General features: G+C 56.2%; 1 protein-coding gene and 1 long non-coding RNA gene across 7 annotated transcripts in view; one reads left to right on the forward strand and one right to left on the reverse strand.

Annotated features, from left to right (window-relative positions):
• The window catches only part of LOC144281323 (uncharacterized), a 56164-nt gene that overhangs the window by 27330 nt on the left and 2283 nt on the right, over positions 1-26551 (reverse strand). For all 3 annotated transcript variants that reach the window (XR_013349901.1, XR_013349902.1, XR_013349899.1), the window contains exon 2: positions 5325-5392. This is a non-coding gene — a long non-coding RNA (uncharacterized LOC144281323). The remainder of the gene's footprint in view (positions 1-5324; positions 5393-26551) is intronic.
• LRRC4B (leucine rich repeat containing 4B) overlaps positions 1-26551 on the forward strand; it is a 61725-nt gene that overhangs the window by 21857 nt on the left and 13317 nt on the right. Inside the window, exons 1-3 of one of the 4 annotated variants that reach the window (XM_077844213.1) lie at positions 1269-1692; positions 15633-15757; positions 17979-18310. In XM_077844213.1, coding sequence (XP_077700339.1) covers positions 18014-18310 — 297 coding nt within the window. In that variant the 5' untranslated portion in view covers positions 1269-1692; positions 15633-15757; positions 17979-18013. Of the gene's footprint in view, positions 1-1268; positions 1693-15091; positions 15278-15632; positions 15758-17978; positions 18311-26551 lie in introns of those variants that run through there. The other 3 variants (XM_077844203.1, XM_077844223.1, XM_077844227.1) reach the window with 3 other exon arrangements.

Raw genomic sequence — 26551 nt, forward strand, 5'->3', positions numbered from 1 at the left:
CTGGGGCTTCTGAGAGCCCAGTGTCCTTGTGTAGAAAATGGATGTGAGGCTCCTTCTTTCTTTTTTTTAATTTTTTTAAAATTTTTATTTATTTATGATAGTCACACACACACACACACACACAGAGAGAGAGAGAGAGAGAGAGAGAGGCAGAGACACAGGCAGAGGGAGAAGCAGGCTCCATGCACCAGGAGCCCGACGTGGGATCGGTCCAGGGTCTCCAGGATCAGGCCCTGGGCCAAAGGCAGGCGCTAAACCGCTGCGCCACCCAGGGATCCCATGAGGCTCCTTCTTGGTCCTGAGGGTGGTGGTGGGGGTATGAAGGAAGCACACAGTGGGGTTCAAGGAATGCCCTGGTGCCCCTCCTCAGGCCCCCACTACCTAGTGCCATCAGAGCTCCAGCTCCACGGCTCCCATCTCCCTGGCCCTGGGTCTGTCCTCTCCCCAACCCACCATGGGTCTTCCTCCATCCTCTGTCCAGCTCCTTTGCTCCCTGCCCTCTTCCCCATCTTGCCAGCTTCCCCCTGGCTCTTAACTCTAATAGCCTAGCCCCCACTCCCTCTCCCCACTGCGACCCCCAAGGGGGCCCTGCTTCCTTCCCCCTCTGCCCCACTCCTGTCCCTGTCCCCTAGCCACTTCCCTCCTCCTCTGCCTGTCCCCTCTTGCCCTGTATCATCTCCCTCTCCCGTCCCTCCCACATTCATTCTGCAAATATTTACCAAAGGTGTACTAAGAGTTACTCCGCTTGTTTCCCCTCAGTCTCGGACATAGTCCCTCCCTCTCCCCACTCTCAATCTCTTCCCTCCTCTCCCCTGCTTCCCCTCCCCTCCCCCTTCTCCTCCTCCTCCTCCTTCCTTCCCCCTTACCTCCCCTCTTTCCCTCTCCATACCGATTTCCTCCCTTCTCTCCTCCTTCCCTCTTCTCCCTTCCCTTTTCTTTCCTCTGTTTCTTCTACCCCTCCACCCTTCCCCCTCCACCCTCTTGTCCCTCCCCCTTGCTCTCCCTTAACCATCCTCTGCTTTTTTTTTCTCCCTCCCCTCTCTTCCCCCTCTTCCTCTCCTCCTCTCTGTCTTCCCTCCCCTCTCTCCTCTCCCCCCTCCTTTCCTTCCCGGGCAGCCTCTCCCCCCCCTCCCGGCGCCCTCCCTCCCCTCCCTCCCGCTCCCCCTCCATCATCAGTATTCCGCTCCCGTCTCCGCCGCTCTCGGCTGCTCGCGGTCGCTGCCGCACCGTCCGAGGCGGGGGCCGGGGCCGGGGCCGGGGCCTGGGGGGGTGGGGTGGGGGGAGAGCGGCGCCGGCGGCCCGAGGAGGGAGGAAGGAAGGAAAGAAGGAAGGAAGGAAGGAAGGCTGGAAGGAAGGAAGCAAGGGAAGAAAGAAGGAAAGAAAGGAAGGCAAGAAGGAAGGCGGGCGGCGGGCCGGCGGGCGAGGGCGCCGGGCCGGGCGGCAGGCGGGCGGGCGAGCGAGGAGACAGAGCGGCCCCCCGAACCCCACCACTGCCGCTGCGGAAGCAAGCCCCCTCCCCATCCAGGAGCCGGGGAGGGGGGAGAACTCAAGAGACCCAGGCCTGGCCGCAGCCCCGCCCCCCGCGCCTCCCCGCAGCGGGCCTCGCACCCCAAATCCCTGTGCCTCATTGGGGGGGGTCCTCCCCCCGCGGGCCGGGCATGCTGCCCCCCAGAAGGAGCCCCTTTCCTCGCTGTGAGTAGCCGCCAAGGGGCGCCGGGTGGGGGCGGGAGGAACCGCGGAGGGTGGGTGGGGGCATTCTTAATTAGGGGACCGTGGTCTAAGGCCTCCTCCCGGAGGGGGGGGGTCGGCGGCAGAGGACAGTGGGCGGGGCCTGATGGAGAGCCGAAGCGGGTGGGGGAGGTAGTCGGGTGGGGGTTCTCTGGGCCATGCGAGTTGTCTTGGGGGGTCGCCGCTGCCTCCGGGACGGGCGGGGGGGGGGGTGGTGTACGTCCGGTGATCGCTGCGCGTATCCAGCTGCGGGGTTGAAGATGTAGGCTTAGGGTGGGGGGGCTAGCCGAGTGTAGATGTGGGCCCCCCTTCCTGGGGTGGGAGCCCGAGTTCTTCCCCCACCATTGCCCCTCCCACCTCCACACGGCTGCTGCTTGGGGTGGGGGGGCACGCCAGTGATGGGGAAGGGGGAGAGGCGGGCACGGGGTTTCCTTGGTGACCGCGCCTGGCAGGAGCGGTTGCCTTGGTAACCAGGGAGAACCGGGGAGTTTGGGATGTGAGAATGGGAAAGACGGAGGGGGTGACTGGGGAGCGAGACTACCCCCTCCCCAATCTTCAGCCCCTCTCTCTCTGGGGTACCCCAACCCCTACCGGTGGGCAAGGAAACCCCTGTCCTTCCCTTTTCCCCAGACCCCCTTTCTTGACCCGATTCTGCTTTGGGGCCTTCTATCCTCCCGCATGTGTCTCCACGGAACCACTACCTCCCTCCCACCATCCTTAGCCCTCTCCTCTTGGGGACCTCCCCTCCCCCCCCATTTGCTGGCTTTCCACTCTCACACCTGCTCTTCTAAGACCTTCTAACTGCACCTCACCTTCCCTTCAGGGTCCTCTCACCTCCGTCTCTGACTCTCTCCCACCAGATATCCGCTCCTTTGACCTCTCCAGGAGACCCTGACTTTAACCCCTCTCTCCTCTAGCCCCACTCCCTACCGTGTTAGTCTCAGGAACCCTTGTCTTTTCCCCTCTTTGCTTAGGATCCGTGTGTGTGAGAGAGTGTGTATGTTGGGGAGGGGTGTTTCTCCCTAGCACTACCACCAGCTTGTCTCTCTCACATATTCATCTGTGTCTGGGATCGCCTTTTATGACCTTTCCTCACTCAGAGCCCCTTTCCCTGTCTCCCTGTCTCCTTGCCCCGTGGGATCCCCCAACCCCAGACCTCTCAGTCCTGGGGCATCTCTGAAACCTCTCCTTCCTGACGCTTGCCTCCTTCCAACTCCTCAGTCCAGGACCACGAGGCCCAGGCTCTGTCCAGGGTTCCACCCAAGTTTGCAAGACCCCCTTCCATGGGCTCCTCCCTTCTCTCCTGCCAAGAGCGCAGCCAGTCTCTCTTGTGGGTCTGAGTCGCCTTGCCCCTGAGCCCCCTCTTCCCCCCCACACACCCCCATCCCTTTCTTTCAGCCACTCCCATCTTGACCCTTCTCTCCCCACCCCCACCTCTGCTGCTCTTCTGGTGTACCCTCCTCTTCTCCCTCCCCTGCTTCCCGCAGCCTCAGGCCCGGTTCTCCGGGAGACACTTTCTCAGGGTGGGGAAATCCCCTGGGGAGAGCCCAGCTGGGAAGGGGGAGGGGCAAGGGAGCCTCAGGGCTGCCCCACAGCCCCCTCCCCACCCTCCCTCCCCAGCTGGGAGCTGCAGTCGAGCCTCCGCAGCGCCCCATTGCTATGCGCCTCACATCCCTAGTCCCGGCCGCGCAGCCGCCAGACAGGAACTCAGGCTCCAGCGGCAGCTGGGAGTAGCCGGAGTTGCTTCCCTCCTGGTCCCGGCAGCCGGCAGCATCCTCTCCCCCCCTAAAAACTCCCCGCTTCCCAGGACCATGGCCAGGATGGGCCCCTCCCTCTTCCTGTGGCATCTTCTGTCTCCTAGCTCCTTCTAACTTACATCTTGCACCCTTCTCTTCCCCTTCCCGCCTTCCTTCTTCTCTTCCCTGGGTCTCCTCTAATCCTGGCCACCTGATTGTCCACAGCGCACTCAAAAAGGAGAGGCAGAGAATGAAGCAGCAGGAAGGCTTTGAGACAGACCCTCAAACAAGGCAGGGAAGGGTGGGAGCCAGAGAGATAGAGGCAACAGCTAGAGTGAGAGAGGGGACCTGACTCCCAAACAGACACACTCACACAATTAGGGTGCATCACCACGGAGCCAGACATACACAGAGTTACTCACTTAATTTCTGAAAGAAAGCGAGAGTCAGTTGGGAACACACACCATCCACACACACAGAGGAGGGAGAGCAAGAGAGCCAGGCAGAGACACAGGGAGCCACAGACTCAGGGAGGGTGCCTACGACCCACAGTGCTGGCAAGAAGGAGCCAGAGAACACTTCACTTCACCACCAGAGGTGCAGGGGGGATTAGAGGCACAGTGTCTAACTGTAAGGGACCCGTATCAGCCATAGGCAGAGGGTGGGAGAGTGTGAGAAAGACACAGAGGCATGTGTAGGCAGAGGTACTCGAGCACACACACACACACACACACACACACACACACACTTATTCACTGGCAGCCAGAGACCCAGTTACAAACAGGGCTGCAGTACCCAGAGTCAGCCAGAGGCCAGGAGAAAGACCTGGAGTCGTGTACACCTACGACTCCACAGTCCCATCTTAACCCTCTGAACGGGGCCTGAGGCTGCAAGGAGCAGGGCAGGGAGAAGGAGAGGGTACACCAGAAGAGACACACACAGTCCTTCGCATACAGAGGCTCAGAGGGAGAGACAAAGGCAGCACCACACAGAGAATCCCGCTGGTCAGAGAGGCCCTCAAACATGATTGCCTCATGAACTCCCATGCACAAAGAGACACAAAGGGAGAGGTACGGAAGTGGCCTTGGAGCCCTGGGGATGCAGCCCCACATGCTGCTAATGCAGTAACAGAGCTGCACACAGTCAACACCCCCCCCCCACCAGCCCAAGAGAGGGGCATAGGCATGTGCCGACTGGATATCCAGCCCTGCTGGACTCCTGTGCTCACGCTTAATGCACCCAAAGACAGTTGGAAGAATGTTCCCCAAGTCAGAGGACTTCTAGGGGTCTCCTTGCTGTCAGAGAAGACAATAGAATTAAGACAGCAGAAATCAGAGGGCCACTGACACATCTCTGGGAGGTGCGGGAGGCCGATGGGACCCTCTGGGCTTCTTCCAGTGTCCTGGCTCCATTCTCCTGCCACCTTCCTCATTCCTGTCTCCCCTCCTCCCCACCCCTGTGCTCACCTGCCTTGCCTGCTGGGATGGCAGCCCTCTCCATGATCCCATGATCCTGTAGCATCTTTCACCCTTCCCTGCCTCTGGCCAGGCATCTGTCATAAGGTGTCACTGGGACCTCCTATCTCTATCAAGCCCATTCCCCCATGACCTCTCCCCCTCCCCCAGCCCAGTGCCTCCTGCCCCCACCTCACCAGCTACACCTTGAAACTTATGCATCAGTCTTTCTTTCTCAAAGCCCATCTGCTGTGAAACCTGCCTCAGTTTCCACTCTGGGCTCAGCATACTGTCTCCTCCTCTGTGTCACTCTCCCTCACCTCCATCCACCCTGCCCCTCCAACCTCCTCCCTGCCTCCTGCAGCTTCTTCCCTGCACTCACCTTCCCACATTCCTGAGCACTTACCCTGCTGGCCTGTGGGCCGGGAGTGTTCTTTCCCCCAAGTGCTTTCCAAGTATTTCATATGTTGTTAACTTAAAAAAAAAAAAAAAAAAAAAAAGGTGATTTCACATAAAAATCCATTCTCATCACAAGGAAAAAAATGTACTTATGCATGCTGATGGATGTTAGACTTACTGTGGTGATCATTTCACAAGTATCAAATCATTATGTTGTACACTTGAAACTCATACAATGTTCTATGTCAGTCACATCACAAAAAATCCAAATTATCAGCTTCTTTTGAAAAATTCTCCTTCTGGGTTAGCCATGGGCCATGCTCAGGTGCCAGTGGGCCACCACTCCCTATTCTCGTCCGTCTGTCTTACCTGCCCAGCTCCTGCCCGGCTCCAGCTCTGGCTCCATAGACAGCTGAGTTTTCAATCCTGGCTGTTTCCTCTCCTCGTGGCTCTTTTTTTTTTTTTTTTTTCTTTTTTTTTTTTTGCCCTGTCACTCTCTCCTTGCTGCTTCTTCTCTGGGTTTCTTTCCAAAATCTGAGCCCCTCCGCCATGGGCTTTGCCTGCCTGTCCCTCTTGCCCCATCATCCCCCCACCCCTGGCAGTTTTGCCCTAGCTCAGAGGCCCTGCTTCAGCTAACCTGCCCCCTGCCATGCCAAAGTATAAATTCACAACCACATACACGGCACATACAAGTTCTCCACAGCCAGGGTCAGCTTCGAACCCACCCCTTGCAGGGCCCCTTGCAGGGTTCTAGACTCGGTGTTACAGCCTGTGCTGAGCTGGCTAACAGCTGGGGAGGGCCACAGACCCCACACTTGTCCCCCTAGTGTGGAACTGTAGCCCAGGCAGGGGTAGTTTCTCTGTGTGTTGGGGGACAGGTGAATATTTGGAAGTTCATCTGGTCCAGGTGTAGGTCCTAGAGGACAGGGGGCAGAGTGACAGGCCTGGGGCTCTGTTCTCAGAGGGGCTGCATTTGGCCCCACCTCCAGGTCGGGGTGCAGATGACAAGGGTAGCTGTTGGGCCATTACAGTGGTTGGGCCCAGCATTAGTTCCTCCAGCTTCACCCTTTCAGGCGGTAGGAGTGCATTTTCATTTCCTCTCTGGTGGTGTGGACACCTCCTCATCTCTGAGTTTAGGGCCCCTCCATCCTCACTGAACAGAAGCCCCTATCCCTTCCCTTACAGGTCTCAGAGAGTAGCGTGGCTCTGCCAGACAGGGGAGTGGCAAAAGAGCAAGAACAGTGGCAAAATGCCCCCTTGTTGCCTGGAAACCCACACGCGCAACTGTTGTCATGGCAGGTGGAGGCGGAGGGGCTGCATAGGAGGCCTGGGAGATGGGCTGGGAAGGGACCCTGCAGTTGGGGGTCAGGCAGGAGTCCATCCCAGGGGACCACTGGGTCCCCAAGAGGGCTGCCAAGTGTGAGAATGCTGGGCCCAGTAGGAAGTGGAAGCGTGTATATGACCCAGAAGAGGAGGAGAGAGGGAGGGAGGTGGAGCTGGGCCAGCAGCCCAGGCCACTCCCTTCCCATCTGAGCTGTTTCCCCAACGAAGCCCCCAGCCCACTCTCCTGCCTGGGGAGCTGAACTTAGGCTTTGGAGCATCTTGTTCAAACATGGAGACAAAGGTCAGAGAGCAGTGCCAGCCCCAGCTCTCCCGAGGGGCAAATCCCAGGCAGGAAATGCTGAGATTTGCCCTCCTCTTGCCTAGAACCCTCAAACACATGGCTCAAGATGATAAGAGCTAACATCCATCGAGAGCTTACCATGAGCCAGGCTGTGTGCTGGCATTCTGTGTGGATCTGTCCCATTTACTCCTCACGGTGGACCTCCAAGGGAAGCACAGTTGTCATCCCTAGTTGGACATACAGGGACACTGAGGCTCAGAATGATGAGGCCCCTTGCCCAACGTCAACAGCTGGGCAAGACGTGGCTCAGCTGGGACTGCAAACCCAGGCATGGCACCCTGTAGATTGCTTCCCCCAGCTGAGACCACTGCTTTCCAGAGGGGAATGTGCATCCATAGGGCCCTCTAAGTAGAAATTGGGATTGCTAATCATAACAATAATCAGATTGTTAATAACAGTAGACTCACAGAAGGTTAGACTTTAAAAGAGACATTAGGGTTCCTGTAATGCAGGGACTCCCTGCCCCTTAGTCTTGTTTATGCCCCCAGGGGAAAGGATCCACCCACCTCGATTCTCACAGTGGGCTTTCCTTACCAGGTACAGGGTGTCCAGTCCATGTCTAGCTGGTGGGGCAGGGACAGATTCCTCAGGTGATTCAATGGTCCCTCCACTCCCTGATAAATGATCCAGCCAGAAATGTTAGATTTACATATGGGAAGGGGGGAGATTGAGTCATAGAATGAGGAAGAGATTTGTTCTTCTGATCCAGTGAGAATAAATAACTTTTTAAAAATGATTTTATTTATTTATTCATTCATGAGAGACAGAGAGAGACAGAGAGAGAGGGAGAGAGAGGTAGAGACCTAGGCAGAGGGAGAAGCAGGCTTCATGCAAGGAGCCCGATATGGGCTTGTCCAGATCCTGGGATCACGCCCTGAGCCAAAGGCAGGTGCCAAACCACTGAGCTACCCCAGGCATCCCAGAATAAATAACTTTTAACATCACTGTCATCTAAGTGCCCAGCACTGGACGTGTCACCATCAGTTCCCACCAAGCTGGGTGTCATTACACGGACAGAGCCTGGCAGGGACAGGAGGGAGACCACAGTGAGCAAGTGGCAAGTCAGAGTTTGAACCCAAGTTTCCAGGACACCAGCACTCTTTCCAGCTCTCCATCATCCTAGAATGATGGTGTGATGGCACGGAGGAGGAGGAGGAGGATGTTCACAGTTAGAGAATCATTTCAGCGAGAGTTGTCTGTGTGCCAGGCACTGCGCCGAACCCATCACAGACATCAGACCAATGAGTCTTCACCACCCCTGAAGGAAGATTAGCTGTTTTCCCCATTTCACAGATGAGCAAACTGAGGCCCCAAGCACTGCTATCCCTTTCCAAGGCTCCATGGCTGGCAATTGTGGCAGTTGAGGTTCTCACCAGGGTCTAGCCCACCCTTAAGCACTCTCTTCCTCAGAGAAGTGGAGAGGGAGGAGGAGAGTTCGTGATTCATCCTGAAATGGAGTGCAAGGGTGCTCCAGGACCAGCAGCCCCAGGAAAGGAGGCCCCTCAGCTGCACCCAGACCGTCCCCACCCCCATCAGAATTTGCACTTCAGCAAGATCCCAGGTATCTGGACACACGTGGATGTCCGGATGTCCGAGAGACACTGCTCCAGTTTCAATGGTTTTCCACTCTTTATTACTTCTAGTGTACATCTCCCCGCCCCCCTCAACTTTTTAAAGTTAGTTATGCAGTTAACTATAAGTTAGTATGTTAACTATAAAGATGGTTAGTTCTATCCTGAGGTAGAAAATGAATTGCAAAATTGCCCTTTCCGGGGTATAAGGGGAGAAGGAAACAGGGAGACCACAGTCAAACTGGCTTGCACTGCATTCCTCCCACCTGCAAACTCACCTCACACACCCCTGCCAGAGGCTTGCCAGTGACCTGTTTTGAAAACCTCCCATACCAGACCAGGCCCTAGGTCTCTCCCAAGTAGATTCGATTCAGCAGTGTGACACTGCCCACACATCCCAGAGCCTCACAGAATCACAGCGTGTACACAGAATACAGGGGCCTGGAGATCGAGCTTCCAACTTGGAGCGTGCCGGGTCTGGGTGTTCATGGGTACAGCAAGGATGTCACCAGGCCTCAGTATGCCCTTCCACTAAAGTGGAGCTCCTGTAGCTCCTTTTCTGCAGGCCTCAGATGACACAGGCAGAGCTGGCCTGGCTCCTGGGCCTCTTACCCTCAGTAAAGCTCATTTCTCCAGAGCTGATCTCCTTGGTTCCTGGAGGATCCCATAAGAGCAGAAGGACCCCGAGCTTTGGGGACTCAGGCAGAACCAGTTTCAAGCAGGACTGGGGTCCAGCCAGACACATGGGACAGCCGTATCAGTAGTTAGAATCACACTGTCCAATACCATAATCACTGCAGCCACAGCCACGTGTGGCCAGTGACATTTAGATTAATTTAAATTAAATTAATTCAATTTCTCAATCACTCACCACCCAGCAAGTGCTCACTAGCCACACATGCTCATGGCTACCATAGTGGACGATATAGAGAGAGCATTTCCATAGTTGCAGAGCTTTCCTTTGGACAGCAACTCAGTAGATCATGAAACAGTTCTATACCAGCTGGCAGACAGCTGCTGCTGTCAGGCCTTCCTGTGTCCCTTAGCCCCTCGCCCTCCCAGCCCTTTGTCATGTGGTACCCTATTAATTCCCATTTCTCAGATGAGGAAATAGAGTGACAGCAAGGCTCCTAGCAGAAAACTGGCAGTCACACAGGGTTGGGCCAGCCAGGCCTTGAGTCCTGCTTATCCTTGCTCATCACTTGCGAAGCCAGACCCTGTTCTGGGCCCCCTTGAGGAGCTTCATGAAGCTCCTCAGCCCCTGAGTGTCCCCGAGGATCTGTTTTACAGAGGAGGAAACAAGAGAAAAGAAATGAAGGGGCTGGCCCAAGGCTTCACAGCCAGGGTCTGACCAGAGCCCTCCACCACTGCTCCCAGAACATCTGGAACATCTGGACTGCTGACCTAAGTGGAGTCGCCACATACCAGCCAAGGTTAGGGTTGGGGTCCTGGTCGAGAGGTCCCCTCTTGGTTCTCTTCCTCCACCCCTGGCGTCCTCTCCGGCCCTCTCTCCTCTCCGGCCCTCTCTCCTTTCCTGGCTTTTAGAATCTGACCCCAGATCTCTAAGGAGAACTTTGTTCCTCCTTCTGCCTCACCTCCTGCATTTCCTCCAAGTTCTGCCCCTTTTGCCAACTTGCTGTATCTTTTCATTGTCTCCCTCCTCTCCATCCCCAAAGCTCCAGCCATGGCCTCTGCCTCTTCCCCTGGACCCTTGGCCCAGCTCTTCCCCAGCCTTCAGCCTTACTCCAGTTCACTCAGAGGGGTCTTTCTCAGTCAGAGAGGACCCTGCCCCTTCCCTGCCTCAACATCGCCCCCCCCCCCCAGCACCCCTGCCTCTCAGCCAAATGTGGAGGTAGGACGTTTTTTGTGGCTGAGCTGGACCCCTGCAGCTCCCTCACTCCCACCTGCCTCTCTGGCCCCCAGGCCTTTGAATCCAGAAGTTCTTTGGCCCCTACACCTCACCAGCTTATCCTTCAGGTCTCAGCTTTGACATCCCCTCTTCCGACTCGCCTCCACTGGCTAGGGGCAGTGCTTCTCCTAGAGATTCCCGGGACCCCACCCTGTGCTCACCGTCTCAGCCTTCGTGAGGCTCCCCTGTGGACCACTAACTCCCTACTGAGCAGCACGGGTCTCATTGGCCGCACCTACACCCAACGCCAGCGGGGGACCTGGCGGTAGGGGGCGCTCGCGCACTCGTTCTTCTTTCTGCAAGTGTCCACTGAGGCACCGTGGGGGCCTGCGTGTCCCAGGCACGGGGGACGCAGCAGTGAACAAGCCAGACAAACTCCCTGCCTGCCGAGCTCACCTTCTGGCGGGAGACAAACAATAGACGGAACAAATCGCTGTCTGTAGGGTACCTTCTGGCCCTCTGAGGGCTGGGCAGCAGAGGAAGTGCAAGTGCAAGAGGCAGGGGCGGGGGCAGGCGCGGGGCTAGGCGCGGGGCTAGAAACCCTGTCGACAAACGGAGACTCGCTCCAGGCAGCCAGGTAGAGGAGTGAACAGCTGGGCCAAACCTCCGAGGCTGCCTGGCGTCCCTGGCGTCGGAGCCTCCTGAGGCCAGTGTGGCTGGAGCATGGAGGGTGGGAGGTGAGGGCCAGTCAGTAAATATTTGTGAAATGAATGTAGGAAAGGCAGTGCCTCAGTGTGGGAAGTTGGGATAATCTTCCTCCTAGCAAGTCACCCACCCGCCCCTCCCGCCTTACTTTGCTGCTGGCCAGTGAGTGACCCACCCACTCTCTCCGGCTGGGGAGAGTCAAGGGCTGAGCCCCCTCCACCTGTTTCCTCAGCAGCAGCTCTGAGGAGCTTGGGCAGCCCTTTGCCCAGGGTTCCCCCATCTCAAAAGTTAGGGGACTGTCAATTCTCCAGGCTTTGGGGTTGCTTTCATTTGAAAAGTATTCAGGACAGGGACTGGCTCCAAGGGACACATGTGTGAAGTTGTTTCATCGTCCCCAAAGCCTGCTCTGCCCGTACCCTCCCCCCACTAACTTAACAGCTCCCAGCCTTGCGCACATGACAGGCATCCAGAGAGAGAAGTGTTCAGCTCTCTCTGGCTTTGATGTCTCTCCACCCTCCCGGCTCCAGGCTCCACTTCCGCCCCAGTCCCTCACAGTCGGGAAGTTCTTCTTTAGATCTAACCTCCATCCCTCTTGCTGCGATGGCAGTCAATTTCCTGTCTTTTCTCTCACCTTTTGAACTTCCCCCCCAGAAAAATGAGTATGCCTGACAGGAATGTTCCCTGCCTCCCTTTTCTCCTCACCCCACCTCCCCTGGGCCCCCAAGTTTCCGATCCGCCATCTGCCTGAATCCTCTCAGGCACAGTGCCCGAGATCTCTTGGGGCTTGGGCTGGGGAGGATGGAGAAGCTGGTGAGACCTCAGCCACACACCTTCCCCTGGTCCTCTTTTCCCTCTCAGGGTTTCTCTGCTCTCCTGCCCTTCTCATAGACTTCTGCTCTCTCCTGCCCCCTCACGTGGACAGTCGCGTGTCATGTGTGTCTCCAGCCCTCTGTCTTTGTTCCTCCGTCTGCCTCAGTCTCTGCCCTTTTCTGCCTTGCATGCCTCTTCTTTCTTTGGGGCCTCTTGCCTCTCCAGCTCTACTTCATTCCTCACACCAGGTAGGGGCAGAGAACAAGCAAGAGGCCTCTGCTGGAATGCGGGGGGTGAGAGAGGCAGCACAGTGACCTGGCCAGGTCCTGGGCTTTGTCCCAGCAGGGTCACGGACAGGCTGTGTGACCACCGGCCAGTGCCTTCAGCCCTCTGGATCTGCGGCTGCATCTGTAAACTGGACATGAGAATAGGCCACGGAGAGAAACCAGTGGCTGGAGGTGTGGGCAGTTCTTAGCACAGCAGTCGGCACATAGTGGATGCTCAGCGAACATGTTGCATCGTGGTGAGGGATGCACTGTGACAAGCAGAGGATTGCTGAGGACAGATCCCATGACCTCTGCCAGCAGGGTATGGAGCAGGGTAGGGTTGTCACGTTCTGCGCAGCAAGGATGAGGCTGGGCTGGCCAGAGGATGGGCATTGTTCAGTGCCCCCAAGGAACTTCCATGGGAATTGTGGGTGCTGTCCTGACAAGCTTGGGGCTCTCTGGGCCCTTTCTGCTCTGGGGACACTGACCAGGGAGGGGCCGTTACCTAGCTGTGCATGGCCCTGGGCAAGTGACTTTGTCTCTCTGAACCTCAACTTTCCTATCTGTGAAATGGGGTAAGAGTAGCCTCTCTCAGAGGGTCAATGGGAGAACTAGTTATTCCAAGTACAACACCTAGAATGGTGCCTGGGAAGTGCCAGGTACGTGGTGGACATTACCATTATTGGTGGTGATGGTATTCAAGGAGTTGATATCACTCAGATGTGTACTCCGTGCCCAGAAGAGGAAGGGCTAGCTGGCAGTCCTGTCATCTGTGTTGGAGGCATGTATCTGAGGACAGCTGGGGACAGGCATCTCCTTGGCACCCAGCAGTATTCAGGAGTATAGCTCACACAGGTGGTATCTGAGGTGCAACTCTCCGAAGAGCATGAAATTTAGTGGGACACAGGAGCTGCTCTGGGGACCTGCTGTTAGGACTCTAAAGGATAATATCTGGGACCTGGCCATCCAGGTAGTGCTATGGCGTGGGCACGGGGCATCAAGCTGAAGGCGGTTGTGTTTGTGGCATATGGATGTGCCCCTTCCGTTGGGCAGGCCTCCTGGGATGGGAGGAGACCTCAGGATCGGGGATGGCTGAGATATAAGCTTGAGACATGCAGCAGTGTGTCCTGGCCTGGGGGTGCAGAGCAAGGGATATGGCTGGGTGAGTGTGTCTCTGAGTGACTGTATGAAGAAATGTGGTTAGTCTGTGACGAATAGACGAACAGCAATGATAACTTACTCGTGCATTCATTCATCCAAACTGTACAAAACAGATGCAGCACCTGCTCTCAGGGAGCTTACCCTCAAGTGTGGGCTTGTAAAAGGCCAGATGCTGATAAATATTATGTAGGAAAGTAAAGAAGAGAAGGTTTTGGAGAGGGGCAGGGTGCTATGTGATTTGAGTGATCAGGATGGCCTCACTGAGAAGGTGACATCTGATCAGAGGCATGAGAGAAGGCAGGCACAGACTGAGGACCCTCTGGGATCCAGATAGAGGGAAGAGCAAGAAGCGTATGCAGCCTGTTCTCAAAACTATGAAGAGGCCAGTGTGGCCTGAGGTCAGTGAGTGAACAGGAGAGAAAGCAAGGGCTGAAGTCAGAGAAGTAGCCCAGCCTGGGGAGAGAGGGCCTGGAAACCAAAGTGATGTCCCTTGCCACCTAGTGAGACTGGCCCAGCTGAGAGGCTGTGGAGCAGAGGAGGGGCAGAGTCTGACTTGGATGTTGACAGGACCGCCCCCTCCCCTGGCTGTCTGTGGGAACAGAATGGGAGGGAGGACAGAAGTGGGAGACCAGTGAGGAAGGACTCTGGTCTCAGAGGGAGATGGGGGTGGTGCTGGGAGGTGGCCTGGGGGGGCTGAATGAAAAGTGGCCAGATCTGCGTGTGTTGCAAAGGTAGAGGAAAGGTAGAGAGCAGCATTGCTGAGCGTTTAGCTAGTCGGCCGCCAACAGCCCTATGAGGCCAATACTATTATTACCCCTGTCTCACAGCACCTTCTGTAGCTCAGAACAATGAAGTCACTGGCCTGAGATCACACAGCAAGGAAACGGCAGATGCAGGATTCAAACCCAGCCCCACTGGCACTTGATCCATGTGCTCTACTGTAGCTACTTGTCTTCTGTAGCCTGTGGATGTCCAGGTTTTGAGTGTGGAGGTAGCGTTTGTCAGCATCTACACCAGTGTCTGCACGTAGTAGGGACTCAGAAAATCTTTGGGGGGGGGGGGCGGGGTAGATGGGCAGATGAATGAATCCAGTAAATGAACACGCTGCCCTGCCCATTTTGCAGAAGTGTACCGGGAGGCGGCCATCCGGATCTGGCTAAGGTCCAGGGGAGAGGGCTGCATCTGGGGCTGGGTTTCTTTGTGGCATGAATGGGGGCTGGCCCTTGGCTGAAGGACTGGGTGACGATGTTGTTGGCTCAGGTTCGCTGGTATATCAGTGGTGGGGGTGGGAGTAAAGGGCTGTGTGGTATGGTGAGGGGATTTGGGAGCTTCTGGGGTCCTGAAGGTAGCTCCTGCGGGGAGACTGTGCTCAGTAGTCTGCCCTTGGGCTGGGGGACAGGTGCAGGAGGGGTGGTTGTGGCCCGCGGTGTGGGGGGGTGGGGTCAGCAGCGGCCCAGCCCGTTGTGCAGCGGAGTCTGTGCCACGAGGCTCGAGGCCGAGGCCGGGCTTGGCACAGCCCACACCCCCCCTCCCAGGGCAGCCCAGCCATCAACCTTCCTCCCCCGCTTCCCCCGACCTTCCCCTGCCGCCCAGAACCAATGGGTTAATTAGATAACGGAGCCTTTGATTAGCGGGGGAGGGGGAGGCCTCTCGGTGCACGGAAGGGGGTGCTGAAGAGGGAGGAGAGGCGCCCTCCCCGTTCAGAAGGAGAGAAAGAAGGAGGGAGGAGGTGGGGAGGGAGGGAGCTGAGGCACAGCTTGGCTCTGCACTGCCGTGTGACTAGAAATTGTAATCGCGGAGAAAGAGAGAGACAGAGCCTGGCCGGGAGAGACCAAGGCAGACGGACAGACAGACAGAGAATCTGACCAAGACGGGCTCCCCAGCCACCGAGAGGGTGATGGGGACAGAGCCAGAGTGAGGAGGAGATGGAGGAGAAGGAGCGAGGGGGCCTGGTCTTCCCGAGGGAGGCGAGACAGTGAGGGGGAGCCTGCAAGGGGGGGCTGGGGCCAAGGAGGTGGACAGGGACAAGGCCAGGGGACTGGCAGAGAGGAGGAGGGGTCCGGAGGGCCGTGAGGGAGAGAAGAGAGGCTGGTGGTTGGGGGAGAGTGGAGGTAGAGGTGGGGGTGGGGGTAGGAGATTGGAGGAGGCCAGCAGGGAGGGGAGGAGGAGACCGCTGCAGTGGCCTAGCCGGGCCTTCCCGGGGTGGGAAGGGCGACCGGCGAGGGGGGGGGGCGCGGGGAGACCCAAGAAGCCCCTGCGCCCCCCCCAGCACAACCTCGAAGGAAGCCCTGGAGAACTGGGGAGACAGAGCCCCCCCGCCGCCGCCGGCTGGAGGCATGTGGAGGGGGGGGCCTGGGGCCCAGGGAGAGGCCCAGCGGAAGCGGAGCCACTGGGGTGAGTGTCCCTCACTGTGGGGTGGGGGACAAGGACGGAGATGGCTGAGGGCAAGGAGGGAAGGGGCGGGAGGCCCAGCCGCTGCAGAAGCTGGGATGCGGGGGGAGGGATGGAGGCTGGCTGCTGGAGAGATGGTGACAGATGCAGAGGGAGAGACGCGGCAGCCGGCCTCAACCTCGGGTGGCTGCTGCGGGCATCCTGGCCTGTGGGTCCCTCAGCTGCAATTTCTGTCCCCCTTGAGCAGCACCGGCTCCCCAGGCTTGAAAGGTGTGGGCTGGGTCATCTCCAGCCTTAGGAGGTGGGAAGGGAATGGTGGGTGCAGGATGAAGACCAGCATAGACCTCCCCGTTGCACTTGGGAAGCAAAGACCCCACTGTGCTCACATGACTCGCAGATAGAGACGCACATGCCCCCCCCCCCCAGCTCCCCTTGGAGAAAAATGAGTCCAGGATACAGACTCGGAATCCACCCCTCCCCCCCTCTTCCCTCTGTCCCTCTGTCCCTGTGTCTCTCTGTCTCCCTGTCTCCAGCTCTGGCTCTCACACATGCATTCAGGCACACAGACTACGCACACACATTTTTATCTGAGTTAAAATGATCTTGAACACTGCAGGAGGAGGAAGTGAGTGTGTGTGTGTGTGTGTGTGTGTATGCTAGCACGCGCACGCTCACAGGGACGCACATGTACTCGCGCACTGGGCAGGTAGGGGGGTGGCCCTGTGTCTGTGGGTCTGAGAGTCTGCTGTCAGTGGGCCTGACAGTGTGCCCGTGTCACTGATGTGGCTGTGCATGTGTGTGCAGACCACCTCCCTCTCCCCATCACTAGTGGGGAACTCGAGTTGGAGCTGGAGCAGAGCCTGCTGATGTGGGTACACTTGCGTATGTACTTGAGATGCTGCGTGGAAGGGAGACAGGGCCACAGTCCCCCTCTGCCACCACCTGGCCAGTTCTGTGCGCGATGGAATGAGCTGCCCCCCTCCTAGAGCCTCAGTGTCCTGTTTGTAGATTGGGCGTCCCAACAGCTTCCCGGTTTCTGTGAGGCTTAAATGAGAACACAGTGTGTGCAGAGTCTGGGGCCGAGAAAGGGCTCACCCTAACGCAGGAGCTATTATTGTAGCTCTTGCCATTGTTGTGATGGTCCGCGGGTCCTCTTTGGTAGGATCCTAACCCCACCCCGCCCACTCGCCACCCAGAGCTCTGCCCCAGCCCCTTCCCCTTCAGCTGCCCAGCACCAACCCGGCAGGCAGCCAGCGGCTGGCTCGAACCCACCAGACCTGCCTTCCACACGGGCACCTGCAATCCCAGGGCCAGTGGGGGTGGGGGCTGAGGGTGTGGCCATCCCAGACCCCCCTTGGCCACCTCCCCACCCTTGTCTTCTCCAGTCTGCTCCCTCCCGCCCACGCGATGCCTCCTAGCCTCTCCTGCCCATACCTTACCTCCACAGTCACCTTGTCTGGCACCCTACCTTCTTCAAGTTCCTCCTTTGAGTCTAACTCAGATCTCTGGCTGCTGTGAGGCCCGTGGCTGGCTGGGCCAGAGGGGTGACCACAGTCTGAAGAGCAGCCTGTGGCTGGGCCTCCAGTGGAGGGTGTTTGGTGCCGCTGGGAAACTTGCCTCTTGCAATCACTCCTGGGCAGGCAGGGAGCTGGGTGAGGGGACAGGAGGTCCTACAGGCAGTGAGGGGACCTGGATGGACCTGTGAGGGAAGCCAGAGTCCAGGCGGCGACGCCCCCTCCCCTCACCCCCTACCCCGCCAGACTTCCCGACCTGGCAACCTGGCATGCCACCCTTCCTCTGTCCCTTCGTCTGTTTGTCTCTCTTCTTCTCCCTCCATCTCTCTTTCTCTACCTTTCTGAAACCATGCAGAGAACTAAGTTTTAAATCTGACTGACTTCTCCATTCCTGGCCAAGTGCCTTGGGCAGCCTTTCTCTCCCCACCCCACCTCTGCCTCCATTGTCAGTTCTGCGAAATAGGTATAATCTTTGGGTCAGGAATGACATGAGACAGTGCAGGAGGGCAGGGCTAGCCCCTCTCTCTGCCTCCTTCAGTGGTGGGTTGTCCCTCCATGGGGCTGAGGGAGCCCCGTGCTTTGGGTCCTGAGCAGAGCAGGGTGGTGATGGCAGCATCGGTGGCAGAGAGCTGCCTGGGGGTGGGGAAGCCGGGGTGCCACACAGGGTCCCTGTCCCTCACTGAGCCTCTCCCTCTCTCTCCCCACAACAGCCCCCCGGCGCCCACGCGGAGCATGAACATTGAGGATGGCGTGCGCCCGCAGCTCCCCGTGCCCCCCACTGCCGCCCGGTAGGATGTCCTGGCCCCATGGGGCCCTGCTCTTCCTCTGGCTCTTCTCCCCACCCCTGGGAGCCGGCGGGGGCGGCGTGGCCATGACGTTGGCAGCCGGAGGGGGCTCCCCGCCGGCCACCTCCTGTCCTGCGGCCTGCTCCTGTAGCAACCAGGCCAGCCGAGTGATCTGCACGCGGAGAGAGCTGGCTGAGGTCCCAGCCAGCATCCCTGTCAACACGCGGTACCTGAACCTGCAGGAGAATGGCATCCAGGTGAGCTGGGCCGGCAGCCAGTGGGGGTGGGGGGGCACACAGGTGGGGAGTAGTGGTAATGCACAGGTGGTGGCTGGGTTCCTCCTGCTTGAGCTTTGGGTGTTCCCTCCAGCTCTTCATGGCCGTCCCTTTGGTACTTATGAGGTTCTGTTTTCATCCTATTAACTTGATCTCAGCCTGTCTGGGTTTTCTCCAGCGAGGCTCCCTGTCTTGTGCCAGCCTGTTGGGCCTCTGGGAAGGACCACCTGCCTGCCTTCCACAGCTCAGGACAGGCAAGCCCTTGACCTGGCCCCCGACTCACTCGCACAAGGCATCTGTGTGCTCTGCAAGGCTACACCCACTGCAGGGCCTTGGGCTTGTGAGGGCATGACTCTGTGCCTCTGTTTCTTCATCTGAAAAATGGGGATGACAGAGGACCTGCCTCAAGGGACTGGATGAGGGCTGATGGGTTTCATACTTGTCAGGGACTTATAATCTTTTGTCACCTGGCAAGCACTAATCTGCTGTGCAGTGCGGAGCTCATGTGCCCAGAGGTGGTGTGACATTTGGAGATCTCAGCACTCCCACGTGCCTAGTCCCATGTCAACACATGGCTGGTGCTCCAATCGGACACTTGCCACCTGATTAATTGAGACTGTGACTAAGGTGGACTATATACGATGCTGTGAGGGCAGAAGTGCTTTTTTAAAGCAGGGTCTCTCTTCTATTCTATTGGCATTTGGGGCCTGATTGTCTCTGGTTGTGAGGGCCATCCTAAGTGCTGTAGGATGTTGAGCAGCATCCCTGGCCACTAGATCCTAGTAGCACCTTCCCCCACTTTCCAAAATGTCTCCAGATGTTGCTAGATATTTGGGAAAACAGAGGGATTGCCCTAGTTGAGATCCACCATTTTAAAGGCATGTGGTCAGTGCCCCACACCATGCAAGCCTCTCCGAACCCTGGCGCATAAAGCCAAGAGAGGAGAGGGCTCCTGTGTGATGTCCCAGGCCCCTGGGAGCTAACATTTTCCTTCTCCATGGCACTTCCTGGTCTGTCCCTGGAAGGGGAAGGGGTCAGTGTCTCCCATCTCACTGTCCTGGGAATGGGTTCCCCTCTGCAGAAGAGGGAGGATCTTTTTTTTTTTTTTTTTTTTCATTTATTTATGATAGTCACACAGAGAGAGAGAGAGAGAGGCAGAGACATAGGCAGAGGGAGAAGCAGGCTCCATGCACCGGGAGCCTGACGTGGGATTCGATCCCGGGTCTCCAGGATCGTGCCCTGGGCCAAAGGCAGGCGCCAAACCGCTGCGCCACCCAGGGAGAGGGAGGATCTTTTAGGGGCACAGTGCCAAGGGGGCTGCCAAAGTCAAGAAGGCCGTCCTGGGTGGCTACAGGGCAAGGACCCAAGCCAGAGCTAGGGTCCAGAGACAAGGGACCTTGTCCCATTGCCCCATCCCTGCCCCCTCTGGCTCCAGGCCCGCCTCCCAGTGTGCCTGGAGTCCACCCTACATTCTCAAGCACTGGTTTAAGCTGACCTGCCCCTGACTCCCAGAAGGGGGCCAACACCCTCACTTCATTCTCCCCGTACACACCTTTGTTCTCTGGACACTGTCTGTCCCTCTCCATCCTTTATTTTACTCCTGTGGCGATCAATACGTGGTACCAGCGCCAGCTCTGTGCCCAGCCCTGTGTTAGGTCATGACCAGGATGGGCAGGACCCTTCCCTGCTCCTGGGTGGCTTACCTTGCAGAAGGGAATAAACCATGAACAAATGGGATGGCACATTACCAGAAAGGGAGACGTTAGAGCGTCAGGAGGTACATCTGTGCTCTGGGGCTACTGAGCCCACCCCACCAGCAGCCCAAAGCCACGGCAGTGTATCCTCGATAGAACTGGCCCGTTTTCTCTTTGGGGAGTTCAGTGAACAATTCAGTCCAGCAAACATTTGCTGAGCTCTGCATGAGGCTCCACCCATAGACTCATAATGGCAACCCCAGCAACACTTCCCCAGCCCTGCCAGCTCCTACCCGCATGCCCAATCGAGCCTCCCAGTGGCCACTGAGGGGTGCTTACCTCTGCCTAGAACCCTCTGAAGGTTTTTGGACTCTGGAATGAAGTCCAGGCTCTTTATTGTGTCTTTATTGTGTCTCAAATTCTATATGGCTCAGCTCAGCCTGCCAGCCTCAAAGTTGACACCAGGTGCCCTCCCAGGGCTGAGCAGTTCTTCAGGCTACACTTCTGCCTGAATACGCCCTTGAGTCCCGCAGGTGAGACTCCCTTCACCACCTTCCAATCTGGGCCCACAGCTTCCCCTTCCAGACATCCGTGCCCTTGCCCTGGACACTTGTGTTTGTTAAATATCTCCTGGTTGGCTTCTTGGTAGGGAGCAGTACTCTAGGACAACCAGCCCTGCACCCTCCCCCCACCTGCATTCTAGACATAGGCATGATAAGTAAATGGCATGTGTTCAGGATGCGGAGGGCTGTGGGGAAAGGGAACAGATGGGGGAAGGGGATGGTGGGTGCAGGAGGAGGGGTGGTTGGCTGCAGCTTTAAAGATATGAGGTGAGGATGGCCTCATGGAGAAGGTGACATTTGAGCGATAAAGGTGGAGTCTTGTGGAAGGGCATTCCAGGTAGGGAGGACCGCAAGTGCAAAGGCCCTGGGGTGGGAGCCTGCCTGGTGTGTGGGAGGAACATCAACAGGGCTGGTGTGACTGGAACAGAGGGAGCCAGGGGAGAGGATGAGAGGTGAGGGCAGAGTGGCAGATCCTGTAGGGCCTCATGGTCATGGGAAAGACTTGGGCTCTTCTCTGAATGAGACAGGAACCAGGGGAAGCTCTGAGTAGAGGGCAGACAGGCTCCTGATGTGGTTTCTCTGGCTGAGATGTGAGAGGCCTAAAGAGCACATGGATCCAGCACCAGGGGGCCTAGGTCTGAATCCCAGATCTGCTGTTTCTCTGTTGGTGCAGAGTTCAGGGAGAGAAATGCTGGGAGCTCGGCTGGGACCAGGCTGGTTGCAGTGGAGGTGGTGAGAAGTGGGCAGATTCTGGGTCTGTTTTGAAGGTAGAGACAACAGGATTTTCCAGTAGAGTGGGTGTGGGAAGAGGGAAGAGAGGATGACTCCCAGGTTTTAGGTCTGAGCTGGCCCCTTTGCTTGGGCCTGTTTGCTTGTGTGTCTGTCACCCCGTCTCCCAGTCCCCTGGCCTCCAGACTTTTGATCCACATCCGTGTCAGGATGTCCACAGGAGCCCCATGGACGTAGGTGAACTTATTTATAAGTCATGTGCAGGTCTGCTATAGCCATGTGTCAAGTGCACTGTGAAACACCCACTTTTGTGTGTGCTTGTACCCCTACCCCAGAAGCCACCGAGCCCCCAAACTGCCTGTTCCCCCAGGGCGGAGAGTGTCCTGTCCACAAGAGTGCACACTTGTGAACTTTCAGTGGAACTGGTCTCCCTCAGGGACACCTTGCTGGTGGCAGGGGGAGGGGTGCTGCCAAGGGAGCCATCAGGGGAGCTTGACGAAGTACCATTTTAATTATCCAAATAAAAAAATGAAAAAAAGTCATCCCTAGTCCCACCACCTAGATATAAATAACTCCTGTTTATATTTTATTTTAAAGCCTTCCTGGCTCTTCTCTGTGCCCATGTAAATGGCTGTTTAAATTATTTATTACAAAATGAATGCAAATTAATTTAGAAAAACTAGAAAATACACCTAAGTTAAAACACAAGGACAAAAGCCAAGAGGAATTTGACAAACAAGTGACTCCCATTAGTACCTGGTGTCTTTCCATTCCCATCCTCTCCACGCAGGCCCTCGGTGTGTGCCCCGTGGGCAGCACTGGTCAACACATTTCTGGCTTTTTTTTTTTTTTTTACATTTGGAAAAAAAAAATTAAATCACATCATTTTATACCGGTTGGCAGCTGCCTTTAGACACCTGAGAGGGTAACACAAACATCTTTCTCCCTGGCACTAACATTCGTCTAAAATGTCAGTGTTAATGATCCCAGGATCCCAGCGCATAGACCTTCCTGTTACTTCACTAGGTCCCTTCTTTCCAAGGTTTTAACTGATAGAAACAACACTGCGGTCAACATCCCTGGTGCACATTCTTGGAACTTTCCGGATTCTGCCGATGGGATAAATTCCTAGAAGTAGAATCTCAGGGTCAGAGGGAAGATCAGAGAGGCGCTGCCTTACAAGTGCTGGGTGTCCTGCTCATTTGAGTGCTGTCCTCCCTCACAATGGCTGGTACTTCCCCTTCCCCCAAACTTGCGTGGGAGTGTATATATGTACACGCACACACACATATACACACATACACACATGCTTTCACACATGGGTATGCACAGACACCAAAGCCACATAGAAATGGCCTGAGTTCTGGGGATCTGAGAGCCTCCCCTGTCCTATCTGTGGTCACTTGCTCCACACAGATGGTCATTCCCATGGGGATGGGGACCTCACCCCCCTCCCCACTGTACACTCAGCACATGGAACAGAGCCTGGTGCACAGTCGATGTTCAGCAGATATTTGTCTAGGGAAGGGAGGCCAGCTCCTGAACTCCCACCTTGGGGACTTAGCATTGTGTGTGTGTGTGGAAGCGTGGGGTGCACGCGCGCACGCGCACACGTGCACAGAAGGAGGGATCCCTGCAGTGCCTGTGAGAACCAGGGGCAGCCCTGAGTTCCCTTCACCTTCCCTAGGAGCCCGGGCACAGGGAGTGCAGGGGGCTAGAGACACTCCAAGTGCCCTGAGTGCCTGCAACAGCCTCTCTAGAACAGTGGCATCCATCTTTGGGGAGGGTTAAAACACCATTCTGGAACACGACAGGGACAGCCTGTGGTGGAAGTGGTTGTTTTAATGCCCTTCATGAGCAAAATGATTTTTAACTGTCTGCAATTTTCTATGGCCCCCCAAATTGTTTCTGAGATGGGACAAGGGTGTGCAAGCCCAGAGCCTGCAGAGATACCTTCTAGGCAGAGGCCTGGAGACTCCCTTTCCCTCTACCGCACAGCCCTGAGGCCATTCAGGCCACCTGCCATGGCCCTCACACAGCCGCCTAGGACAGGCCTACTCCTCCATCTCCTTGGCTCAGCCTGCTCCTCCTCCATGAGGCCTCGCTCTATCTCCCTCCTTCACTGCCTTGTACCCTGGTCCTGAATCTGTTCCCCTCCTCCCCAGAGCCAGCCATCCTAATGTGTTTACTGTGGATCTTTCTGCTTGTGTGTGTTCTTGCAAAATGCTTATTGTTGCTTTGTGTGCATGTATTTTTAATTTATGTAAATGAAGCTGCATTATAGATGGCTTTCTTTGTCTCACTGTTTTCACTCAGCCTGGGTTTTTAAGAGCCATCCACATTGGGATGTGTGTGTGTGTGTGTGTGTGTGTTGGTGTGTGTTGGGAGTGTGTCTACTCTGCTGCAGAATTGTCCTTGATGGGTGCCCCCTACTTCCTGTCCCCCACCTCTGAGTCAGGACAGACCCCAAGGAGGCCTGGAGCTACCTCCACCACAAATTCTCTCTGGGGACCCCTTTAGGAGCTGTGTGATAACATCTTTGACATATACACCAGGGCGAATCGCCGGGTCAGAGGTCATGCATATATATACTTAACCTCACAAAGTACACCAAGCCATGGAGCTTCCAGAGAGCTGCCCAGGGTCATGTGGGCTCTTGACAAGGAGAATGTGCTTCTGTCCTAAGAAACCAACCCACCCACCTGAAAGAAGTGCTTGGAGGTGTTTCAGAGAGTGAGGTCAAAGGATGCCCCAAGGGCCAGAGGGTGGAAGCATCATTGAAGCGAATTGTGCACTCTTTCAATGGAATGTCATATGTCTACTTAAAACATAGTTTCGAAGAATATCAAATGACACAGGGAAATGCTTAGACTATGATACGGAGCTTTCAAAGGATGCAAGTAGGACGTCCCACTTGTTTTAAAAACTGCACCAAAAGCAAAAATAAACTCAGGGACCACCCCGAAATGTTAGTACTGCCTTTCTGTTTGCACTAGTGTTATGGAAGAATTTCTTCTTTTCACTTTCTCTGGCATCTAAATTTTCTTCAGTGAGGGTACCTAGTACTTTTTGCAATCACGGGAAAGTTATACTTAATATGTACGAAATGTTCTGCAAACTGAAGACAAAAGTCTGTACTGCGATTTGCTCTCCTGCCCCCAGAGAAAGAAAGGGAATAGAAAGAGAAATTTGCAGAGCATTTACCCTGAGCCGGGGGAGTTGGGGGTGCTTCCCCCTCCACCACTTGGACCTCTTTATCCCCATGAGGACAGGATTACTTCCCCATTTCACGGAAATACAATGAGACAGCCCCTCCCCAGGTTTCTCACTTTTGAGCCTCACACACAGAATCCCTTGTCGTATAGCCACAGTGCTTCCCTTTTTGCCCCTTTTTTGTTGGATGTTATCCTGTCCGATGAAGTTATCACGATGTCTTCATCCATTTCCTACTGATGGGCATTTGGATTGTTTCCAGTTTGGGGCTTTTCCTTGGCCCGACTTTAGATTTAGAATCTTTCTGAGCCGAAGCAAGCAGAGTGGGATTCCTTCCTGTTTGTGCTGTGGGCTGGAACACGAGTGGTGCCCAGGGTGCCTCGGTCTCAGGCCTGACCACACACCCCTGGGACTGTCAGTGATCTAACTCCAGAAAGGATAGCACATGCCACATGTCACAGGTGGTGGAGCCCGATGCCATCAGAGCTCAGTTCCCCAGCTGTTCCACCTGTTACCTTCCCCGATGGAGCCTCACTGAGAACTTTCCAGGACAAGACTCCACCGGCCTCTGGCCTCCTGCACCTCTGGGCCCTCACACTGACCCCTTCCACTCTCACTTGGCTCAGCACCTTCAACGCTTGACGTTCTCTCTTTCTAGAATGCTCTTCCACTCTCCCCTTCATCTGCTTAGCACTAGCACTTATGATTGTGGGGGACAGTTGAGGTTTGACTTATAACTCTTCCTGAGACATGTTATTGAAACTGTCTGGGCCTCAGTTTTGTCATCAGTGAAATGGGGATAATAACATAGAGCTGCTGGAAAATTAAATGCCTTCATTTCTCGGACAAGCATGTACTGAGTGCCACTGTGTGCTAGGCGCTCTCAGATGCCCTGGGGATGCAGCATCACATGAGGCAGTGTATATATACTTGATCATGAGGACTTAGCAGGGGACCCTGGAGAGTGGCCTGCTGCTGAGCAGCTCTAGTGAGTGTTGACAGTGAGACCTCTGTCACAGTCACCCTGCTCTTTCTTGACTCAGGGCAATGTCTCAGCCTCAGAGGCACCTTCCTTGAAACCCTAGCCAGGTCAAGGCCCCCCGATCCCCGTGGTACTCCAATTTACTTTGCACACTTGTCAAGTCACCACTGGCCCAAGACGCAACTATTAAATTAACAACTTAGAGAACGTCTTGCCATCTTGCAGAGCCATGTGTCCTCCGAGCCTCATGACAGCCCCAGGAGAGGGACAGGTGGCAGTCCCCATGTTTCAGTGGAGTAGATGAGACATGAGAGACAGAAGAGCCATGTCTATCCATCCATTAATCACTTCTCTGAGCCCTCCTCTCACCCAGGAGGGTGGGAGTAGGGGGATGTGTGTGGCCCCCAGCCATGCTCCAAGCTCCACGACAGCCCTGTTTGTACCCCATGTCACAGGCTGAGGAGAGTGTGATGCAGGAGAGGAAGGCCCTTGGGCAAGAGGCCACCGTCAGGAGGGGAACTGGGACTTAGCCCAGGCAGCCTGGCTGCAGAACTGGACTTTTTTCAACACTATTCCTGATAGATCCTAATTCGTAGGTGTCTGGGCTCTATGTAGCCCTTCGGATACAATCACAACACTGTAAGTGAGTCATGACTCTGTTCACGCAACCAGGCCCTGCTCCAGCCTTGTCCTTGCTCATCAGGATACTCACCCCAGCTCCCTCCTGGCCTCCGGCCCCCAGCTGTCCCCCCACTGAGAGCCACCATGTCACCCCTGGACTTTAAAACAGCCAGTGCTCCCCTTGCAGTGAAGACCCTTCCCAGGCTAGTCTGTTCCTTCCCCAGGCCCACCACTGGGCCCAGACTTCACCCATCCTGCCCCTCCAGCCCTTCTGAAAACACACCTTGACGTTGAATGGCCATAGCCACATTCTGCACCTGCCTGGCACCAGGTACCCTTCCTCACGGGTCACACATATTGTTAGTTCAATCCTCACAACTATGATGCCCAGAAGTGAGTCTCCTTCCCACATGGAAGCAGG

The sequence above is a fragment of the Canis aureus genome, chromosome 1, assembly GCF_053574225.1.
Source record: "Canis aureus isolate CA01 chromosome 1, VMU_Caureus_v.1.0, whole genome shotgun sequence".
NCBI classification, from domain to species: Eukaryota; Metazoa; Chordata; class Mammalia; order Carnivora; family Canidae; genus Canis; species Canis aureus.